This window comes from Urocampus carinirostris, chromosome 9 (genome assembly GCF_059441175.1).
Source record: "Urocampus carinirostris isolate Australia breed hairy pipefish chromosome 9, RoL_Ucar_1.0, whole genome shotgun sequence".
Classification (NCBI taxonomy): Eukaryota; Metazoa; Chordata; class Actinopteri; order Syngnathiformes; family Syngnathidae; genus Urocampus; species Urocampus carinirostris.
Genome location: NC_142357.1, coordinates 34152892 through 34173443, shown reverse-complemented (window position 1 = coordinate 34173443; position 20552 = coordinate 34152892). Strand labels below are relative to the sequence as shown.

The 20552-nt window shown below is 39.5% G+C and overlaps 1 protein-coding gene across 4 annotated transcripts in view; it reads right to left on the bottom strand.

Moving 5' to 3' along the window:
* Nucleotides 1–20552, bottom strand: part of enox2 (ecto-NOX disulfide-thiol exchanger 2) — a 307278-nt gene that overhangs the window by 34354 nt on the left and 252372 nt on the right. For all 4 annotated transcript variants that reach the window (XM_088343564.1, XM_088343563.1, XM_088343566.1 and 1 more), the window contains 4 exons: nt 17165–17371; nt 10053–10286; nt 5378–5590; nt 2229–2335 (listed from right to left, as the gene is read on the bottom strand). In XM_088343564.1, the coding sequence (XP_088199690.1) occupies nt 2229–2335; nt 5378–5590; nt 10053–10286; nt 17165–17371 (761 nt within the window). The remainder of the gene's footprint in view (nt 1–2228; nt 2336–5377; nt 5591–10052; nt 10287–17164; nt 17372–20552) is intronic.

Sequence of the window (20552 nt, the reverse complement as noted above, 5' to 3'; positions counted from 1 at the left end):
AGCCATATAGCACTCCATCTAGCTAAGTTGCTATTTAAGAAATTCATGTCAAACTGGGTGCCCTTCGCGCTCATTAGTATTAAAAAGTAGCTCTCGGCTTGACAAAGGTTGGAGACCCCTGGTGTATATATGAATATACAGGTTTTTATTCACAGTCTATGAAATACATTTTGCAAACCTCGCTCCCCTACTGTAGTTTTAACACGTTGCCCCTTACAGTCCAGTGTGGCTTATGTATGAACACATTTTTTCAATTGAATCATTTTGCCATATAGCAATTTCACATTACGACCCCCACTTCAGAAAAGGTTAAAGACGTATCCCAGGATTCTGGTGTATTTAAAAATCCTTGAATTTAATAGTAGTGTTACCTCAGATCAGGATGATCCTGTTGCTTGATCTCATTTTCCAATTTCAAATACTTACTGTCACACGTGGATTCTTTAATGCTCACCATTTGAGTTGCACCTCAACAATCATTTCATTCAAAAAATAAAGACTTACAGCAGGATGTCGTGCTCATTTTAGCTCGGGGGCCACAATGTCAGAAAAAAAAAACATACGGAGGGCAGACTAGTAAATTAATGGCATAAAACGTGTGCCTTATATGGAGAGCTGGGCGTCTTTTAGGGGACTTACAAGGAAATCATGGTTCACTGATGTAAGGTTTGTTTATTAAAGTATTATTAAGTTTTTTTTTTTATTCAATATATTTTCTTTTATTAAGATCTAATCTCTTGTCGTGTTTATCGACTGTTAATGTGTAATTTAACCATTGAATTAATTTCTACTAGTTTGTTTAACTGGCAAGTGACAAAATAGCATACAAAAACAGATTTTAATGATTGATTTAATCATTTAAAAGTCCTATATTTCTATGTTTTTATGAATTTGGGAATCTCACTGCTAGATTTCATATCGTTAGCCTCGAACAAAAATGGCACTACTGAACTATTTATGCATGGGAGGTAGGTCTTAGTCATTCATATTTTTATAAAATGTATCGATATTGGAATAATTAACCTTTTAAATTTAATAATGTAATGGTTGGCATGCGATAGTGGCCTGATCTACTTACATAACTAGCATGCGATGGTGGTCGTACTGATCTAAGACCCTTATCACGTACTATATCATTTCAAAATCTAGTATTTCTTTGATAATGTGTCCTATGAATTCATTAGAAATTCACTAGTTAGCAATCGTTTCGATAAACTGATGAGGTGGTATCCATATTAATAATGGAGAAAAAAAAAGCCACTATTCTTTTCTTGAAAACCAATTATTGTCAGTAATGCCATTTTCGCATGAGGTTAATAGTAATAATGTATTCTAGATATTATTTCTAATAGACATTATCTATTACAGAAAGGAGCTAAAGCTTTTTTAAAGGTAAGGTGCGAAGTTTAAAGTTCCCCTAAATACTTTGAAATTAATTACAACCTCTATTAAATAGGCGTGAAACAGTGGCCACCTGAGTTCAAAGAGCTTTTATGAAAAAAAAAAAAAATCATCCCCACTATCTGTTGTCCTATTGGTGGAAAGGAGGCTGGGGAATGGGGGCAGAAGGGAGTGATTACATGTGCTCGCTGGTGTTTTTTTTATTCCAAGATGAAAATGGTGAAAGTAAGAAATCACTATTTAAATTACAGTCCAAATGCCAACCCAAACCCACAAAAAGATGAAAAGGGAATAGTTTATTTGAGCAAGTCTAAGGAACTCACGTACTTACACACGCAACAAAAAAAGCAGCATTGATGACTTCAGCCAGAAGATGGGGTCAGCCGGTACAATATTTTGAAGTTATAGACACCGTCTTTAAACTTCTGCATAGACACCAGGGTGCTATTTTTCAATTTTGTATCTTATGCACTGCCTTAGACAGCACATCTGGGACTTTTATTTCAAGTCAAATCACATCAGAATTGGGTTTCCTCAATGTTCCCTGGCTGATTATTGGTAGTCAGCAAATTCAGTTGGTGCTTTTCGAGTGTCAACAAGATTTGGCAAAATCCAGTGGACATATTTAAAACTGCAAGTCAGTGTTTGACATCATGCAGCTATTTTCTCTCGTGCTTCTCCTAGCAGCGTCTCGCCGGCTGCTTAAAATGATGTGGCGGGCCACGTTTGGCCCACAGGCCATGGGTTTAACACGTGCCTTGCGATATGTAACGATCTGCAATTGCGACACTCAACTAAATGTAATGAAGCAATAGAGCGTCACCAACCTCGGCTTGCTTTCGCCACACGTCCAGGTTCTTGCGCTGCGCTTTGGAGAAATGGTCCCATGCCTTTTGTTTGGAAGCGGCTTGGAATACAGACACAATCTGCTCAACTGCGGCGGGGATGCAGAGCGGGGGGGAGAAAGGGGGAGAAATCGGGGGTGAGGATAGCAGAGAACCATCCGGAGAACAGAGAGAAAAGGACATGGGGCAAGATAGGAGGGAGGGAGCAGAGGAGCGAGAGAGTGGAGTCAACTATCGGGGTCTAAAAGAACTCAATGTGTTTGTGTGCGAGGTTTTCCTTACCTGGAGATGCCAAAGCATCGGATTTCCCTAAAGCAGGGGCCACCAACCTTTTGGAAGCTGAGAGCTACCGTATTTTCTGCACTACAAGGCGCATATAAAAACCCCAATTCGGCCAGAAATTTGGCAGTGCGCCTTATAACCCATATACAAAGGAACAAATACTGTGCATACAAGTTATTATTTTCTCTACAATGGCCTGCATTGCAGCCATGACTCATCAAGGACACGATTCGCTTTTATAACAAGAGGGACAAACTCGACTTTTGCGGCGATCCCAAGCGTCCTTAAGCACACAGGAGGGACGTCGATACTAGCGTGCCGGATCACAAGCACGTTTGCGCGTGGAGCGGCGAGCGAAAGATCAATAACGTGACCCGCCGCGCTGTGTAATGTGATGGCTTGTGATCGATATCAAAGGCAAGGAAAGCTCTCCAGTCGGAAATATGAATTGCTTCGGAGACTTTTTAATTGTTATTCTGCAGGTTGTTCGGCACCGCCAGTTGTATAATCTGCAATAACAATGCGCTTTAGTATCGCACTGCAAATATGAGCTTGGTGCTGCGTTACCTAAAGTGATTAAAATACAAATCTCGTTTCAAAACAGATGGTGTTTGCATACCGTTAGCAATTTTTTTTAGGGCAAATATGTTTTTCAAACAATATTAGCGGACAACCTAAAGGTTATATCGCGTGAAACTAGATACAAACAGAGAACTGAAATGCTAGAAATGAGACAGTTTGTCACCAAAGTAAGTGCAGTCCTCACATTATAATGTTTAATGTCTGAAACTCATGACAAAAAGTTAGTGTACTCTGAAAAGTTGCCTGCCCAGCCATAAAGTTGCCTGCCCCATTTTTCACAACTTGAAACCCAATAAGACAACTAATCGTAAAAAACCTATTGTTGCAAAGTATTAAGGAATTGATAATCAGAATATATAACAGAACAACACTTTAAAATTAAGTTTATTGTAAATCTACTTATAACATTCATTGCATGTATATGACATGGCTGTTTTCCATCTGCCATCAGTATGTACCTGTATTTACTCATCTTCATTCATGCAATGTTTGCGTTGCGTCGTCTGCTGCAAGCCACGTGAACTCCTCTTTCCACAATGCTTTTAATATACATTTACGTTTTGTAGCGTCATCAATTTTATTTTAATTTTATTTTTTTCTTGAAAAAGTTGTCGGCCACCCGGGCAGAGACATTGTGTAAGTTGTACGCCCGACGTAAAAGATGCTCGCCCCGGGCGTCGGGGCAGACGTTATTTCAGACACTGTTAAAGCTTATGCAGCAGAGTAAATTTAAAAAATAACTCAAAATATAGCCAACCCTAACAACAAAAATGAGTACAGTGGGACCTCGCTACTTCGCGGCTTCAGAGTTTCGCGGTCTGTATATATATAATTACAACCTCTATTGAGTAGGTGAGTCTTTCAAAAAAAATAAAAAAAAAAAATTAAAAAAAAAAAAAAAATATATATATATATATATATATATATATATATATATATATTATTTTTTTTTTTTAAAGACCAGAACCTTTTGAATTTTTATGCAACCACAGCTCATATTAGTTTTAATGAAATGCGTCTTATAGTCCAGTGCGCCTTACATACGAACAATATTTAACAACTGACTATTTTTGAAGGTACGCCTTATCACAGTGTTTTTCAACCCTTTTTGAACCAAGGTAGACTGGAAATTTTGTCAAATATTTCACTGTACTACCTCATAAGCAGATAATTAGTATATAAAAAGAAGAAAATAATACTTAATATAAAAAACAATGATAAGCTTTTATTTTTTGCAGTGCAATCTTAAACCGCTATGTTAAACAAATTAAGTCATTAAATGTAATGTGCTACCTCATGATAAATGTGAACTCTCTACCAAATAAGACAGACTAGGAGGTGGACTCGCTATCTATGTGAACACGAGGTGGTGTAACCCTGGGGACAAAGATTTCCATCAGCAGCAGGGACGTCGAACTTTTGGACTTGAATGTGACGTCATTCACTCCGCTGTTGCTAAACTACAACACAGCACCCCGAGGCCATCCTGTTAATCTGTTAATAAACAACAAAAGGATACTACTGGAAGTGTGAATTTCCCTACGGGGATGAATAAAATATCTATTTATCCATCTATCATGAGCAGATCAGATTAGTATATAAAAAGTATATACAAATCTACTGCCACCTACTGATATGGATGACTGTTACAGTTCCTCGTCTGAAGATAGCAAAAATACTGAATAATGGCCTGATATTTTGGAAAGATAAAATTGGGCAAATTCCTGCGGCACACTAGACAAGGTCTCACGGCACACAAGTGTGCCCCGGAACACTGGTTGAAAAACACTGCTTTATAATATGGTGCGTCTTATAGTCGGAAAACTAGGGTACTCATTAAGTAAGTCTTTAACAAAACTTTTAGGGCCGATTTATCGGACAGCAAACATTACTCTGAAATGTGTCAAAAGAACAATAAAATTGTGAATAAAAAAGCGATTAATAGTCCAGAAATATAGTAGCTTTTACATTCTTAATTACATAGTTGTTTTTTACATTCTTATTTTGATTATCCAATTGGATTCTGATCAGAGAAATACATAAAGAAATTAGACTTTGTGTTTCAACAATACCTTGCCTTCACCTGCTGCCATGAGTCACTGTCTACCATTGACAAGCAGTGATATGCAAAAAAATGAAACATACCTACTTTTTGTGCAGCGTTCCGATCTTCAGATGTTATTGCCTTGTACGTTTTGTGTGTTAAGTCGTCGTACTTTACAACTGACATCAAAGCAGAAAGCAAGAAAATGAATTTTGAAACTTACACTGAGCCAATATGCCCGAGAGCGCCGTCTTGAACTTGTCTTTGGCCTCCTCCATTTCCTTCTCGTGCTGACTTTTTTCCGTCATCAGGCGTCGGATGTGACTGTTTGATGATTGGATCATGGAGTAGAAGTTGTTGGCGTTGCGACGGTTGACTTCGCCGCGTTCCAGCCACGTCAGTAGAACGCGCACCGCTTCGGCAAACTTGCTGTCGTCTGGTTGAGGTAAAAAAATAAAAAATAAACAAGGTGAGAGAGACCTGGAGGGTTGGATTAGCTGGCAAATGTATATAATAGTCGACAAAGAATTCCATTGCTGATTATTGTCGTCAGACACGTTTTTCCAACAGTGAGACATACCGCAATGACGGAATCAACAACACTCGGACAAAAACTTCATTTAGCCTGGGTATGGCGAATAAAAAGACTCAATGTTTCGGATATCATTGAAAGTCTCTAGCGGGCCAGGGTTTAATTGGTCCCGCTAGTCTGAAAAACTTGAATCATCAAAAAAATATATAATCATATTTCGAAATATGTATGCCTATGAAGTCAATCAAAATAAGCTATTTTATTATATAAATTACAGCAAACGCTATGGCGTGCTCACTTGCATGTTTTTTTGGCCTCTCACTTTTGATTAATTGGTTGATATGCGTGGTTTCGTCTGTGTTGACACTAATTTGTACCCTGGGCAGCGGGGGAAGGGTTTGGGAGGGACGGCGGTAGCAGCACAAGTGAGCACTATGGGAAACACTGAGACGACTGGCAAAGTTTGCAAAACGAACCTTGTGTATCAAGACAGTACCTCCATGACGCACAAAAATTCAAAGAAAAAGCACATCAGACGGATAAACGAGAAAGTTTGACTTGCTTCGAGTAAATTTCATGCATTTTACATTTTATACGTGTATATTTCACTATACTAAGGCTTTGTATTATGCCAGATAGCGCTAAAATATTAAAAATACATGCATGCAGTCAAAAGAACAAACGCCAGTTGTTTTAATGTTAAAAATAACAAACGTCAGTTACTAATACCATTTGATTTTAAACTGAATCATACGATTTGTTTAACGTAGTACAGACACTTCCCTACTTACGAACATTCGAGTTACGAATAATGGTACATACGAACACTTTTTGGGGGATGTCGAAAAATATCCAGACATTGCTGTAAGTTAGATTTTGTATTGTGCACCTTTTTCCGAGTACAGGATATTACTGTAGTGCTTCTTTCCACCGTTAACAGAGTGTGGTGGCGCTGTGAGAGGTAACCGAGCATCCACCCCGAAGAAGAAATCCGGCTTCCTCTTCCTAGTTTGTGTGTAAACATACTATACTGTATCTCCAGCACGCTAACAACTTTGAGAATTTTTATTATTATCTCGGGCATCCATTCAAAGTGGTTGGTGGAAAGTGTAAAGAAGAGGTGAGCCGTTTCTTTTGAAATGAAAGTGGAATAAAAAAGCTTAATGCGGTTGAGAAAAGAGTTGGATCACTTTTTTTCAGCAACATTCTACCACGGAAGAGGAAGTTGCCTAACTCTTGAAGCTCATCTTCCAAAAGTAAGTTAAACTTAACTTTATTTATCTTTATAGAGGATATTTTTTTATGATTTTTTTTGAGTACACAACAATACAGGTTGCGTATACAAGCTCTAAACATACTTATATAAACCTTAAACATATATTCCATACAAAATATAGTACTGAAGCGACTTACGAACAAAATCAACTTACGAACGATCGTCTGGAACTCGTTTGTAGGTAGGGCAGCTTCTGTAGTAGCAATACTTGGTCTCTTCTCTATCATTTTGTCATGTGCGCAGGGGATGGGAGAGCTTAAAATCATGTGACTGATAATGCAACTCTAAATAAAAGTATCAAATCAGGCTCCTGAATTTTAGTCAATACAGTACATTGAGTTTTTTTTTTTTAAAGAATGTTTTAGTCGCATTTCGACAACTGCGGATACAGTGTGCAAACGAGTGTCTTGGTTGCGGCACAATGTTTTTCTTTTCTTTACAAGACATTTTGCAGCTGAATTTTTTTCTTCAATTCAAGAAATGGACGTGAATGAGTGTATTTTTATGGCTTTTGAGATCTTGTGCAGCTTCGAGAAAAACAAAGGTGAGTTGCTTCCTTAAATGTATGCAGCAACTTTGAATCAGGAGTGCTCTATCGTCCTGAATTTAATGGTAGTCAGAAGATGCAGCTACAGTGGGTGCCTTGTGTGTGGCTCCTGGCTTTAGCGACAATCAGTGAACATATTTAAAACTGCAGTTCATTGTTTGGCTCATTTTTCTCCTCTTGTGCTCCTCAGCATTGTCTCGTGGGCCTCATACAATGATGTGGTGGGCCCCGGGTTAGACACATGTGTTCTAGAAGAGAGAAAATGAATATTGCTAAACTTTATTTGTAAAGTTTCACCATTCTTTTTGGAACTATATACATTTAATAGGAAAGTATTTTGTAATGTGCTATAAATTCCTTGTGGTAAACGATAGAAGATTGGTGGCATTCGGTCGCTCCGAAAATATATCAGAAAAATGAAAATATTTCTATGTACTAAAAAATTGTAGGAAAAAAAAACAGCCTGAGTGTAGATGCTGTCGTTTGGAAAAAAACACAGTGTTCTTGCTTGGATACTGAACAAAATATCCCAGAGGGCCTGGGGAGCGCTAACAGAAAATATGAAACAAAGCTGCCGGGCCACCTCACCTACCTCAAAGTTATTGCGCTTAAAAAATAAATCAATGGGCTTCTCGGCTGTGATGCCGACTGGCCTGCGAGTTTGATGGAAGTTGCAGTCAACGAGAATAGCGAAGGGCGGGGTGTGTGTTGGGGGGGCTTTGCAGAAAAGATGAAAAATGAAACAAAGTGCACAGGTGAGTGAGTGGAAAGCTGGCCTGCGGGATGAAAGGGAAAACACAAGCGTACACATGACAAATGGCATACACGGAGGAGAGAGGAGGGGTAGGCAAGGCTGGGAAGGGGGTCAATGATAGACTGTGGGCTTGTAAGGTGCATCTGTGAGCTTGTTGCCATCAATAGCAGCCATTGTTCCAGGAAAAAAGGAATTCCCTGCTGCTCCCCCCTCCCAGTTTCAACGTCACTTCACAAAAGAGGGCCGAGCGATTAAAAATAAATCCTGTGCTCAGAGATGAGAGTCGCAAAAGGCGCAATGATGGAGAGCGGCTTTCAAGCCGAGGGGCGTCCTGTTATCGGGTAGACGGAAGAGGAGCCGTGAGTGTCGGAGTTCGTTAGGGAAACGTGTTTGTTCGGCCAGAAAGGAGGAGGCGACGCTCGGGGAGGAGAAGGCCTTGGAAACAGATGGCAAACTTGATGGATTTAAGTCGTTCCTGTTGGAGATCAAAACCTCCGAAGGGGAATGACTCAAAAGAAGTGCGGTATTTCCTTCATCTGAAGGCAACTGATGAATTGTAAACACGGCCTTAAAAGACCAATTTCTTTTTCGATAAGGCACAGAATGTGTAGTGTTCCTCATAAAAATCATGCAGGTTTGTTGCAAAACATTCTACACGCCGGGGGACTTTGGAAATTTACTCCGAGAGTTGACCGATTTTGGCAATAAACTTTTAGAGCTGTGACGTCATGGAAGGAACACACTTCAAACATAGCGAATCCCGTTAACGCAACGTATGAGGCAGCTTTGAAACAGACGGCGATTGTGGTGAACATCGTATCCTTCCTCATCCAAAGATCATTTTATATTTGGACTTGATACAAAACAAAAAGTCTGCCTCTTGTGTTTGGATAAACATGTCATCATTATCATTTTGCCTTTTACTTTACATATTTTATCACAAATTTTTATATAATTTTTTTCTGTATTTCTGCAGCACTTTCTGTTCTGTTGTTTACTTTGTAGTGTTTGACAGTTTCACGCCCACTTTGTTTGTAATAAAGTAATTTCCCTCCAAAAATTATTTTAAAAAAAAGTAAGATACTTTTATATAAACATTCTCAAGGCGCCCTCTGCAGGAGCAAAGTGATACGACAACTTCACAAAGAGATCCAATTCATTTATTTGCATTGATGAACGTGCTTAAATCTTTGTGCCCATGCATACACTACCTCGTGTTAGCTCCGGTAGCTACCGGTTGCTCCACGTTAGCGTCTGGGATGCTAGGCGTGATCCACGTTTCCGTAATACACAGCAAACTGCACTTACTGTGCGCTTTGTTTTTCACAAGCACAGCCAGTTAGTCTGTTATTTGGTAGAGAGTTCATATTTACGGACGGCACCGAAGACTCATAACGCCGCTAGCCGCTTAGCCTTAGCTCTGGCACTGCATCCATGATAGAGCCCCCTCATCACGCCGGCGCGAGAATTCTTCAGGGCAAGGAGTTGATTCTGGCATCGCCAATAGACTTTGGTTTGAAATTGTACTTTGTCTCCATCTTCCGGTGCAATGTTTTTACGATTTTATTTTTAAAAATTTTTTTAAGGGGAAACCCGTAGTTTTTTGTGATCCAACCGTAACACCGTAGTGGGTTCAAGAAAACCGTACTCATTACGGCAAAACCGTAGTACTTGGCAGGTATGCATCGCTCAGCATTGACTGGGGGGCCACAAATAATGACGTGTCGGGCCACAAATGGCCCACGGGCCATGATTTTTAGAACAACAAAAACATTATTGTTCAGCAAACCTTTAATCTTGTCGCCCAATTGGCTGCACTCGTGTTCGGAGAAGTGCACGATGGGTGGCGGCGAAGGCGGTCGTAGTCGGTCCTCCTCCATTTTGCGCCGGTGCCGTTCTTCCCGGGCCATCATGCGCTGGCGACATTCCCACTCGTACAGGTCGTCCCGTGCCTCAGCGAAGTCCACGTGGAGGCGGCCCGTGTCCTTCTTATCCGTGCTGGAACCCAGACGGACGCGATAACCTTGACAAATGATAGAACAGAACGATACAACTCAAAATATAAAGAAATCAATGTCATCAGGTGCAGGGGGTACGTCTACGTGTAGGATATAATCAGATTAGAAACAGAATTTTGCCAGTAGTTCGATGATGTAAAGCCATGTAAACGTCCTCCATAATCGGATAGTCTTGTCTGACTGCTAAAATCCGGATAACAATGGTTGGGTTAGTCCTTCAATTTTTCAATTATTTATTTTCTGACTCCACAAAAAATGCTACAGCTGTATCCATCTATATGGATTTAGATATACAGCCCGACCCTACCCGAGTCACGGGTATATGACCTCAAACCTGCCCAAACTCCACTGATTAATTTGTGTCATGCTTTCTGCCTCATTTTTTCCACTCTTTTTCGGGCCACGGTGTTGCTCAATGGTTTGCCCCTTGAGATTCGATCTGTAACCTCATAGAACTGTTTAAATCTAGGCTTAAAACACACTTCTATTCTATAGCATATGAATGACCTATATTTCACGTTGAGAATATCTGTGTATTATATGTTAATGCTACATCCATTGCAACCTGGTCATCCTTTTGATTTAACTTGTATTTTATATTATACTTTAATTATTTCGAATTTTATTTTTAAATTTTATTGTTTGTTAATGCTACATCCATTGCAGCCTGGTCATCCTGGAAGGGGGATTACCTCATGTGCAGTCCCTTCTCTAAGTTTCTTCATTTTCCTCATGTTGAGCTTTTTGAGTTTTTCTTTGCCCTCATGTTGGTTTTAATCCGTGGTTTGTAATAATCTGTGTTCTGTGCAGCCCTTTAAAACTTTTGTGATTCGGGGTTATCCAAATAAACATGACTTGGCCTTAGCAGAGACACAGAGACGCGTAACTTGTGGAGGGGATTTAAGTAAAAGCTTCAATAGATAGATAGATAGATCGATCGATAGATAGATAAATACTTTATTCATCCCCGTAGGGAAATTCACACTTCCAGCAGTATCCTTTTGTTGTTTATTAACAGATTAACTGGATGGCCTCGGGGTGCTGTGTTGTAGTTTAGCAACAGTGGAGTGGATGACGTCACACGCTAGGCCAAAAGTTTGACGTCCCTGCAGCACATGCAGCAATATATGCTAATGTAGCAGAGTAAGAGTACACTTTCTTCTTTAAAAATCTACTCAAGTAAAGTAATAAGTATAGTCATTTAAAAGATATTCCTACAAGTACAAAAAGTCCCAACTCAAGTAAATGTAACGGCGTAAATGTAAGTTGTTATTACCCACCTCTGACAATGTCACATGTTGCATGTAAACATAGTCAGTGCTTTAGCGCTGTCATCCGTTCAAATGTTTACCAAAACACACATGATAGTTTTAAACAGATTTTTGACAGTCGAAAGTGACAGCGCTGAGCTACGCTGTCAAAACTAGACTGCTTGAAACGAAAACGGCAGTCTTGGGATGAAGTCTCAGTTTTGACAGCTGTTGACTTTTTTGTGCTTACTTCAACGAGAATCGTCATTTTCTCCACGATGCCTCCCGACTTGTGTGCTTACGGCAATTCACAAAAAGATGCATTTGGACGAATCGCGCGGCTCTTCAATGCGGTGATAACATTTGGAGGAGTAGTAGGATGGTATGTAGGACTGGAGAGCAGGCAGTGTTGAGATTTTGTCCATGTTTTGTGTGCCGACACAGCTCAAATCATCTTCCACAAATTGCAGTAGGCACAATTGAGATGGATTCTTACCGTCAGCAACACTCTTTTTTGATTGTGTGCTACCTTTGTGCTAAAACAGGCAATCGACAGTTTTGGTAAAAAGCCCAATGATATGCCTGCTTGGAACTTGTCAAAAAACTATCCATCCATTCATCCATCCATCCATCCATTATCTGCACCGCTTATCCTCAGTAGGGTCGCGGGGGCGCTGGAGCCCATCCCAGCTATCTTCGGGCAGTGGGCAGGGGACACCCTGAACTGGTTGCCAGCCAGTTGCAGGGCACACAGAGACAGACAATTCGCTCGCTCATTCACACCTAGGGACAATTTGGACCGGCCAATTAACCAAACAAGCATGTTTTTGGAATGTGGGAGGAAACCTGCGAAAACACGGGGAGAACATGCAAACTCCACACAGGAGGTTCAATCTCATGACCTCAGAACTGTGCCGCACACGCGCTCACCACTCTGGCGGTTATCGCTCAGCCAATTTTTTTTATATGGACCAGTGACGCCCGACCAGATCATGCCTCTGTGGGCGTGGTCTTAGATATCTGATACTCGCAGTATCGGGTGATGGTGTTTGAAATAGAAGGCCAAAGAAGTGAGACATTTGCGTGATGTTCTAAACTTGAGAATGCCCCTCCAATCGACATAATTACGTACAGTGAGTACATTAGTTTATCAATGCATAGCCATAGACGTTTTAATTACATTCAAAACTTCATGTTATCAGATTCCATTATGGTACATGGTGAATTGGTACGTTTGGGAACTGTCCAAAAGGGGACGCCATCTTTCCATCCATTCCAAAGAGGACCACCCGAAAGAGGACCACAAAGAAGGTGGAGGTCAGTTTTTATGCTGGGCTTATTTGCTCTACATACGTTTATTCTGTTTTCAATATTGGACACCTGCAAAGGAGATTTTATGGGATACCAGTTCTTGATTTTGACTATTATTGCACACTGTTGTTTGTTGTTTTGACTATATCTTCAGCCAATGATGTTGCTGTTCTTTGAATTTCACACCCTTTAGGGCTGATCTTCTTTTGGTAACCTTGATGAAGATTTTATGAAACGGTAAAGCTCAGGGCTTTAGGAGGGAATGGAATTTTCTTATCCGAAGGCACCTCTCCCGGTTTCCCTTGCAAGTTCAAAATCCATTGATGTCTTCTCTCTTTATTTTGAGGGTCTTCTGAAGTTTAAACTTGAAATATCTTATATAACACTGTACATTGAGTATGAACTGGATGTGCAGGGAGAGGTAGAGAGTACGGCTTAAATATGATGTGCTGAAGATTCACAATACAATAAAGAGAGGATAGTGCGATGTTATTATCGGCCTACATTTCGCAACAATGACATGTTGTTACCTATGATGTCAACCTTACGCATTCGTTATTCATTTACATTTAATGTTAACTCACCATGACTCCTACATTTAAAAGTTAGAGTGTATTCTGGTACGACTCAAAACGGTGGCGGTTTCCAGTGTGTGTGTGTGTGTGTGTGTGAGACTCAATCGGTGGGCAGGAAAAGAAATTGAATCCGATTCAGGGGTGACAGAGTTTGAGCTCGGTCTGCCGCGCGATATTGCGACGCTTCAATATTTGATGTCGGGAGATTTCAGAATGTTCAGGCTGCGGTACATGTGCGGCGTCAAACTCCTCGCTGATACATGAAGCGGAACTCGGCTTCACATACGTGACTCCTGTGCCCATACCCAGAACGGCGCTCCGGGCTGTTTGTTGCCACTCTCGGTTTACCGTCAAAGTAAATAATGAGACAAAGCCGATTTCTTTATGTGCAGTGAAAATAACGACCGCGTTTTATTGCATAGAAGTCTTTGATTTTCAAATTGTGCGGCGTGCAGGGTTGGGAGCATTACTTTTAAAATGTAATCCAATAGTTACTCATTACCAGTTGAAAAATGGAATCTGTAATGTTATCCGAATACTATCCATCCATCCATCCATCCATCCATCCATCCATTATCTGCACTGCTTATCCTCAGTAGGGTCGCGGGGGTGCTGGAGCCCATCCCAGCTGTCTTTGGGCAGTGGGCAGGGGAGACCCTGGACTGGTTGCCAGCCAGTTGCAGGGCACACAGAGACAGACAACTCCCTTGCTCATTCACACCTAGGGACAATTCAGACCGGCCAATTAACCTGACATGCATGTTTTTGGAATGTGGGAGGAAAGCGGAGTGCCAGGAGGAAACACACGCAATCACGGGGAGAACATGCAAACTCCACACAGGAAGGTTCGATCTCATGACCTCAGAACTGTGCCGCACATGCGCTAACCACTGCGCTGCCCCATAAATATAGATATAGATATATAGATAACACATATATAACACATACAGTACACAAATATCTATTTATTTATATACACAGTTGCAGCTATTTCAAAAATACATCTTGTTTGACATTTTATTCCTTAAAATGAGCAGAATAATCTAATATTGTAAAATGTAAAAAACAAAAAACATAAATAAAGGAAAAAAATGTCGGTACCATCAGCAGATATCATTAAAAAAAGAAATAAGAAGAAAAATCAGGTTTAAATGTATTAAAAATCCGTGTTATTAAGATTAAGAAAATATTTTCATTTTCTCAAAGATTATTTTCTCTTTTTCACTATTTATTTTAGTATTTCTTTATAGAGAAGATACAGGTATATTTGAACTGCTATATTCCGACTTTTATATTCTTTATTTGATGATAAGATTAGTAAATAAGAAATGAAGAACATTTCGCAACAGTAAAATAAAAGGTTGAACAAGAAAGAAATCCTAAAAATGTGCAAAATCCCTCACTAAAAGTACTCTTAAAAATATATATATTTTCTCAATGATTTATATCGAACATATTTCTTAGTAATTTTACAATTTATTCTTGTAATTATTTATAAAATGTTTTTTACATCATGATTTTTTTGAGAATTATTAATACAAATAAATTGAACTTAAATGTTACATATTATTTTCCATTTAAATTATTATTAAATGTGACGTAGGAAGAGAGGGTGTTAATAGTATTGCTAATATTGGTGATAGCTGTCAAAGTGTTCAACAAATACAGACAGCTAAAACAAATGTAGTAAAAACACATGTTAGAATGTTTTTTTTCCACAATCTACGAAAGCAAAATATGAGCTCTCAAGTGACGTCTTTTAAATCATTTTAACTTCCTCCAGCAGACGATAAATCGAGGCTCGATAGTTTGGGAAGACAGATGGCGCGGGAGACTACAATACCCATGAGCCTCGGCTCACGTCGCTTTACAGCGGCAGGTGTGATTCGGCATTGCGGCAAATGGACTGTTAATGTCCTGGCCGCTGACTCGGGATTCGGAGTCACGGAGAGTTATGTGCCGTGTCATCCTCGCTGAGTGGATTTAATGTCGATGTCGACCCAGGATGGGAAAATTGTGGGTCGGTCATTGAAAACCTGGCGACTGACCTTAAAATTCCAGACGGCACGAAGTGGTTATCGGTAAAAACAGTTTATTAAGAGGAAGGCCTTATTTGTATGAACATATTTTTACCCATGTATTCATTTTCTTTCGTGTGGTGAATCTAAAAGGGAGATTTTTGCGATTGATTTGTAAAAATATCAAAGAACAGCAGTTATAAAATGCAGGTAGTGCAGTGGTTAGCACATTGGCCTAACACGCAAAAGGTCCCCGGTCCGTGACCGATTGGAAACATATAACACTTCTATTAATTCTATTCTATTCTTCTAAAATTAATTCTATTAATTCATATATTGGCCCGGAGAGGGTAATCGTGCAGTGCGCCCTGAGTAGTGTTAAACACAGAAATAGAACCACAGGGTTCCTACAGCTTAAGGCAAGTTACATTCAAAACTTTTAAAGACTCTTTAATGCCTTTTGAAATCATATTTAAGATCGAGTTGACAAAGAACCCCTCAATTGAAACAAAAAAAACAATAAAGACAAAACATTTTGCCTCGTACACCATTTCCTGCCAAAGCTTTTGACCATGGTAAAAAAAAGATCGTCGGACAGCCACTTCTCATTAAATATACAATTTCCCATGGTCTAAAGCACAGGTGTCAAACAGGCGGCCTACGGACCAGATCAGGCCCGCTAAGGGATTGAATCCGGCCCGCGAGACAACACTCAGAGAAGCGGAAGAGAAAAACAAGCTGCAGGTTGAAATATGTCAACTTGATGTTGCCAAAGCCAGGTTCCTTTCACAAAGACACTGTACTTGTATGTATTTCTTTCTCTCTCTCTCTTTCTCTCTTTTCGACCCCTTTTCTCCCACACTCGGTCTTTCTTTCTGTGTCTCTCTTTTTCTCTTCCTTTGTTCCTCTGTTTCTCTCTCTGTGTCTTTTTAACTTCTTTTGCTCTAACTTCCTTTTTTCCTTTTCTCTCTTTTCCCTTTCTCTCTTCCTACCCTTCGCGCTTTCTTTTCTTTTTCTCTCCTTCTATCTTTCTATTTCTCTTTGGATTTCTTTTCTTCCTCTCCCTTTCTTTTCCACCTCTCTCACGACTTTTTATCTCTTTTGTTTCCAACGCTCTCTCCCTCTCTCTCTTTTTCTTTCTTTGTCCCGCCCTCTCTCCTTTTCCCTCCCTCTTTCTCTTTTATTCATCTCTCTTTTTCTTTCCCTTTAATCTACTAGTCCGGCCCCCGACAAGTAGTTAAAATGAGTTTGACACCCCTGGTGTCAAGTAAACTTCTCTGTCTAAAGTTGCTATGTGCATTGTGTGTAGACCTAAGACCTGCGTCTGCTCTGAAAGGCCCGACTGAAACCACATCACCATTTTGATAGTTCCATTATTGTGGTCACGCCATGTTGTCACCAAAGTAAATCAGTTAATTCAAAAAAAGACAATATATCATATTCCTGAATATTTTTAGCCTAAACAAATATGGATTTTATTAATGTGTTCACACTTTTAAGACTTTCAAAAAATTTGATTTAAGACATTTTAATGACAATTAAGGCCTTATTTTTAGAATAATGGATTAAATGTCCTTAACTCTTAAAGGATCCACGGGAACCCTGAACCAGCTACGAAGTCGGCGCCTATTAACACGATGGTCAAGAAAATACGATATTCAAAGTAGCCTATAACCATTAACTAAAAGTATCCATTGGCAATTAAAAATAGCAAAGAAACGCTCCTTACCAGACAGGAAGAGGGCCTTGTCCACGGTGAACTCTTCGGCGAAGCGGATATGGCAAAAGTTTTTCTTGCTTTTACGAATGGCCGTGATATCTCCGCACTGGCCGAACACCTCCACTATCAGCTGCTCGTTGGCATTCTCAGGCAGGCCCCCTACGAATACGGTTTTACAACCTGGGGGTCGATCTCTGGTCGCTGGTGGAGGGAGATCTGTGGGTAAAAAAATGAACGGGCATAGTTGAGAAATACTTCAAATTCTTTAATTTACAATGCAGTGTTACTTCGACAGATAGCGTTTTTGTTACTATGAATTACAGACGCTCCACTACTTACGAACATTCGTGTTACGAAAAACGGCAGATATTAACATTTTTTTCGGGATGTGGAAAACTATCAGGACATTGCTGTAAGATAGATTTTGTATTGTGCACCATTTTTCTGAGTACAGGACATTACTGTAGTGCTTCTTTCCGCCGCTACCGGCGTGTGGTGGCGCTGTGAGAGGTCACCCAGCATCCACCTCGAAGAAGAAATCCACCTTCCTCTTCCTTGTTCGTGTGTAAACATATTATACTGTATCTCCAGCGCGCTAAGAACGTTGACATTTTTATTGTTTAATATCTTGTGCATCCATTTGATATGGTTGGTGTAAAGTGTAAAGAAGAGGCGAGCTGTTTCTTTTGAAATGAAATTGGAATAAGAAAGCTTGATGCGGTTGAGAAAATGGTTGGATCGCTTTTTTTCTGCCACTTTCTACCACGCCTAACTCTTGAAGCGCATCTTCCAAAAGTAAGTTAAACTTCAATTTATTAATCTTTAGAGAGCATATTATTTTGTGAAATGTTTTTTTTTTAGTAGAAAACAATATTGGTTACTTATATAAACCTTAAACATATAAAATATACCACTGAAGCAACTTCAACTTACGAACGATCGTTTGCAAGTAGGGCAGCGTCTGTATTGCGTAATTTAAGAATGCCAGCACACTTAATCCAATCGGAGGACTGCTTTATTTCATTGGCACTGGTTGGAGCAATAGGAAACGTTTACGGGTCTTGTTAAAAAAAACAAAAAACGAATAACCCTGTATAGATGACTTTTTTTGAGCAATCCAATTAGGGGGCCAAGAACAGGCGACATTATCATCCAAATGGGCGTTGTTTCCACATTCAATTTTTGACGTTAATTAAAACAGATTTTATTCCTATCACTAACTGAAATCAGCAAAGTACCATGCTTGTGGGCTCAATTGCTGCGTCCCATTTGTTTACAATGAGTATTTGGCTTTCAGGAAGCATATACCTTACACTACATATAGATGGATAGAACTGTTGCATCCACTCTAAGTGGAAATTTTTGTCCTGGAGAATCAACTAATACACATTAAGTGTGAATTAGTTCCAGAGTGCTTTGCTACATAAAGTATCCTTGATGAGGGAAACTGTACAAATGCCGTATTTTCGGTACTATAATGCGCAATAATGCGCATTAGTACCTAAATAGATATATAGAAATACACCCAGATTCAAAAGTATTTCTTATAATCAGGTGTGCCCTGTAGACTGGGAGGTTGTTTCCATTTGTTTTATATATATATATATATCTTTTTTTTAACAAAATACTATTTTTGAAGCTGCCCCTTCTAACTGCCTTATATAGAATAGAATAGAATAGAATATACCTTTATTGTCATTGTTACAAAATGGGTTAACATATTGTAACAACGAAATTGGGCATGACACTCCAGTTTCACACATTCACAGTGAGGTAAAAAAAAACTAAGAAGATAGGAACAGAGAAGATAAAGTTATCAAACTATATCGGGGAAAATACGGTAAATAGAGTCCTTGTGTTACGCTATCTATATGGTTACTACTTTGTGAAAATTTGACTTAATTTGATCAGTTACACGACTGTTTAACCGCAAAAATTGAAAGAATACTGTAGTACCAACGATTTAAATACGTACACCCTAATGTGAAGATTAAAATGTAGCAACTTTCCACAAGATAATAGCGTCTGAGTCACAGCAGTATCTTACTATTAAGAGCAGCGAAGGGAACGGGACGACAATCGAAAAACTCTAAATAATTTAAAATGCGCTTGAAACACCGACATCTGAAAACCCGTCTGATCCATCGGGCTCAATAAAAAAAGTGAAAAAAGGACATTTAAGTGCTGTAGACCATCGAATCGAATCGTGTGCGGAGTGATAGCTGCTGTTATCATCTTGAAGAAGAACGCAAATATGTGAAAACGATCAAAGGGAATGTTCAAAGAGGGACCGACAAAAACAGAAAAAAAGATGAAATGAACAGGAGAATAGTGACATCTTGGGAGCAATGGCTTCTTGATAGTTGTCTTCCAGTTAAATCATGAATCCTTTCACTTGGCAGCAATCACTCATTCGAAGCGTCCACGAAGGGTGGGTGGATCGATCCAAATATTGATGTTATGGATACTGAGCGAATTATAAAAGTTTAAATGCATGGTTTTGGCTGTGATGTATTATCTACAGGGGACTACTGCTGAGAGCACACCAGTGTAGAGCGCCCAAAATGAACATGCACTGTTTTGGCCGCAATCCATTATCCCCATTCGACTATTGCTGAGAGCAGAGGCCGAAAAGGCAAATTTGTGCCGTGCCTGGCGGCTCTTTTTCCTGTTCCTCACACCTAAAAGGAACTGCAACTGAGCAGCCAGGATCCATTATCCCCGGTCGACTGTTGCTGTGAGTGGTCGCCACATATTAAAAATTGTGTGTGTGGGGGGGGGTTTCTTAAGTTTTTGCATATCAAAGGGGGTTCTGGTCCCCATCAACTGTGATAAATGAGGGATTGCAGTATATGAATTTTGATGTGGAACACAGTAAACTGATCAAATATCTGTCATTTTAAAAAAAAATTAAATACCATACTTTACCCTCCTGTTGTCCTCGGGTCAAAATGACCCTTCAATTTGTTGTTAAAAACCCAGAAAAACACTTAAATTATTTATATTTTTAACTTTAAATTTTATGACTTTTCCTGGATAGATCCCAACAGGAGAAAACAATAAAATGTTGATTTTTTAACATTTCCATAAAACCTGTGTTAAAAAGTATAAAGATGACCTTTAAAACGAGAAAAATTACGGAAGTTAAAGTAATAGATATTTTGAACTACAAAATTTGTCATTAAAACAGTCTGCCGAAACACCATCAGAAAACCTGGCAGGAGGTAAGTCAGTGGGGCTTTTGTTTTGATTTGGTTTTTTAAGTGGACTTCTTCCTGAAAACGTTTGGCAATTAATGGAAATCCATCCAGCCTTAAGGGCAAAGATAAAGCAAACCAGCTGTTGAATCTGTCGCAGAATATGATAAATGGTGTGCGCTGGATTCTCCCGGGGTTTA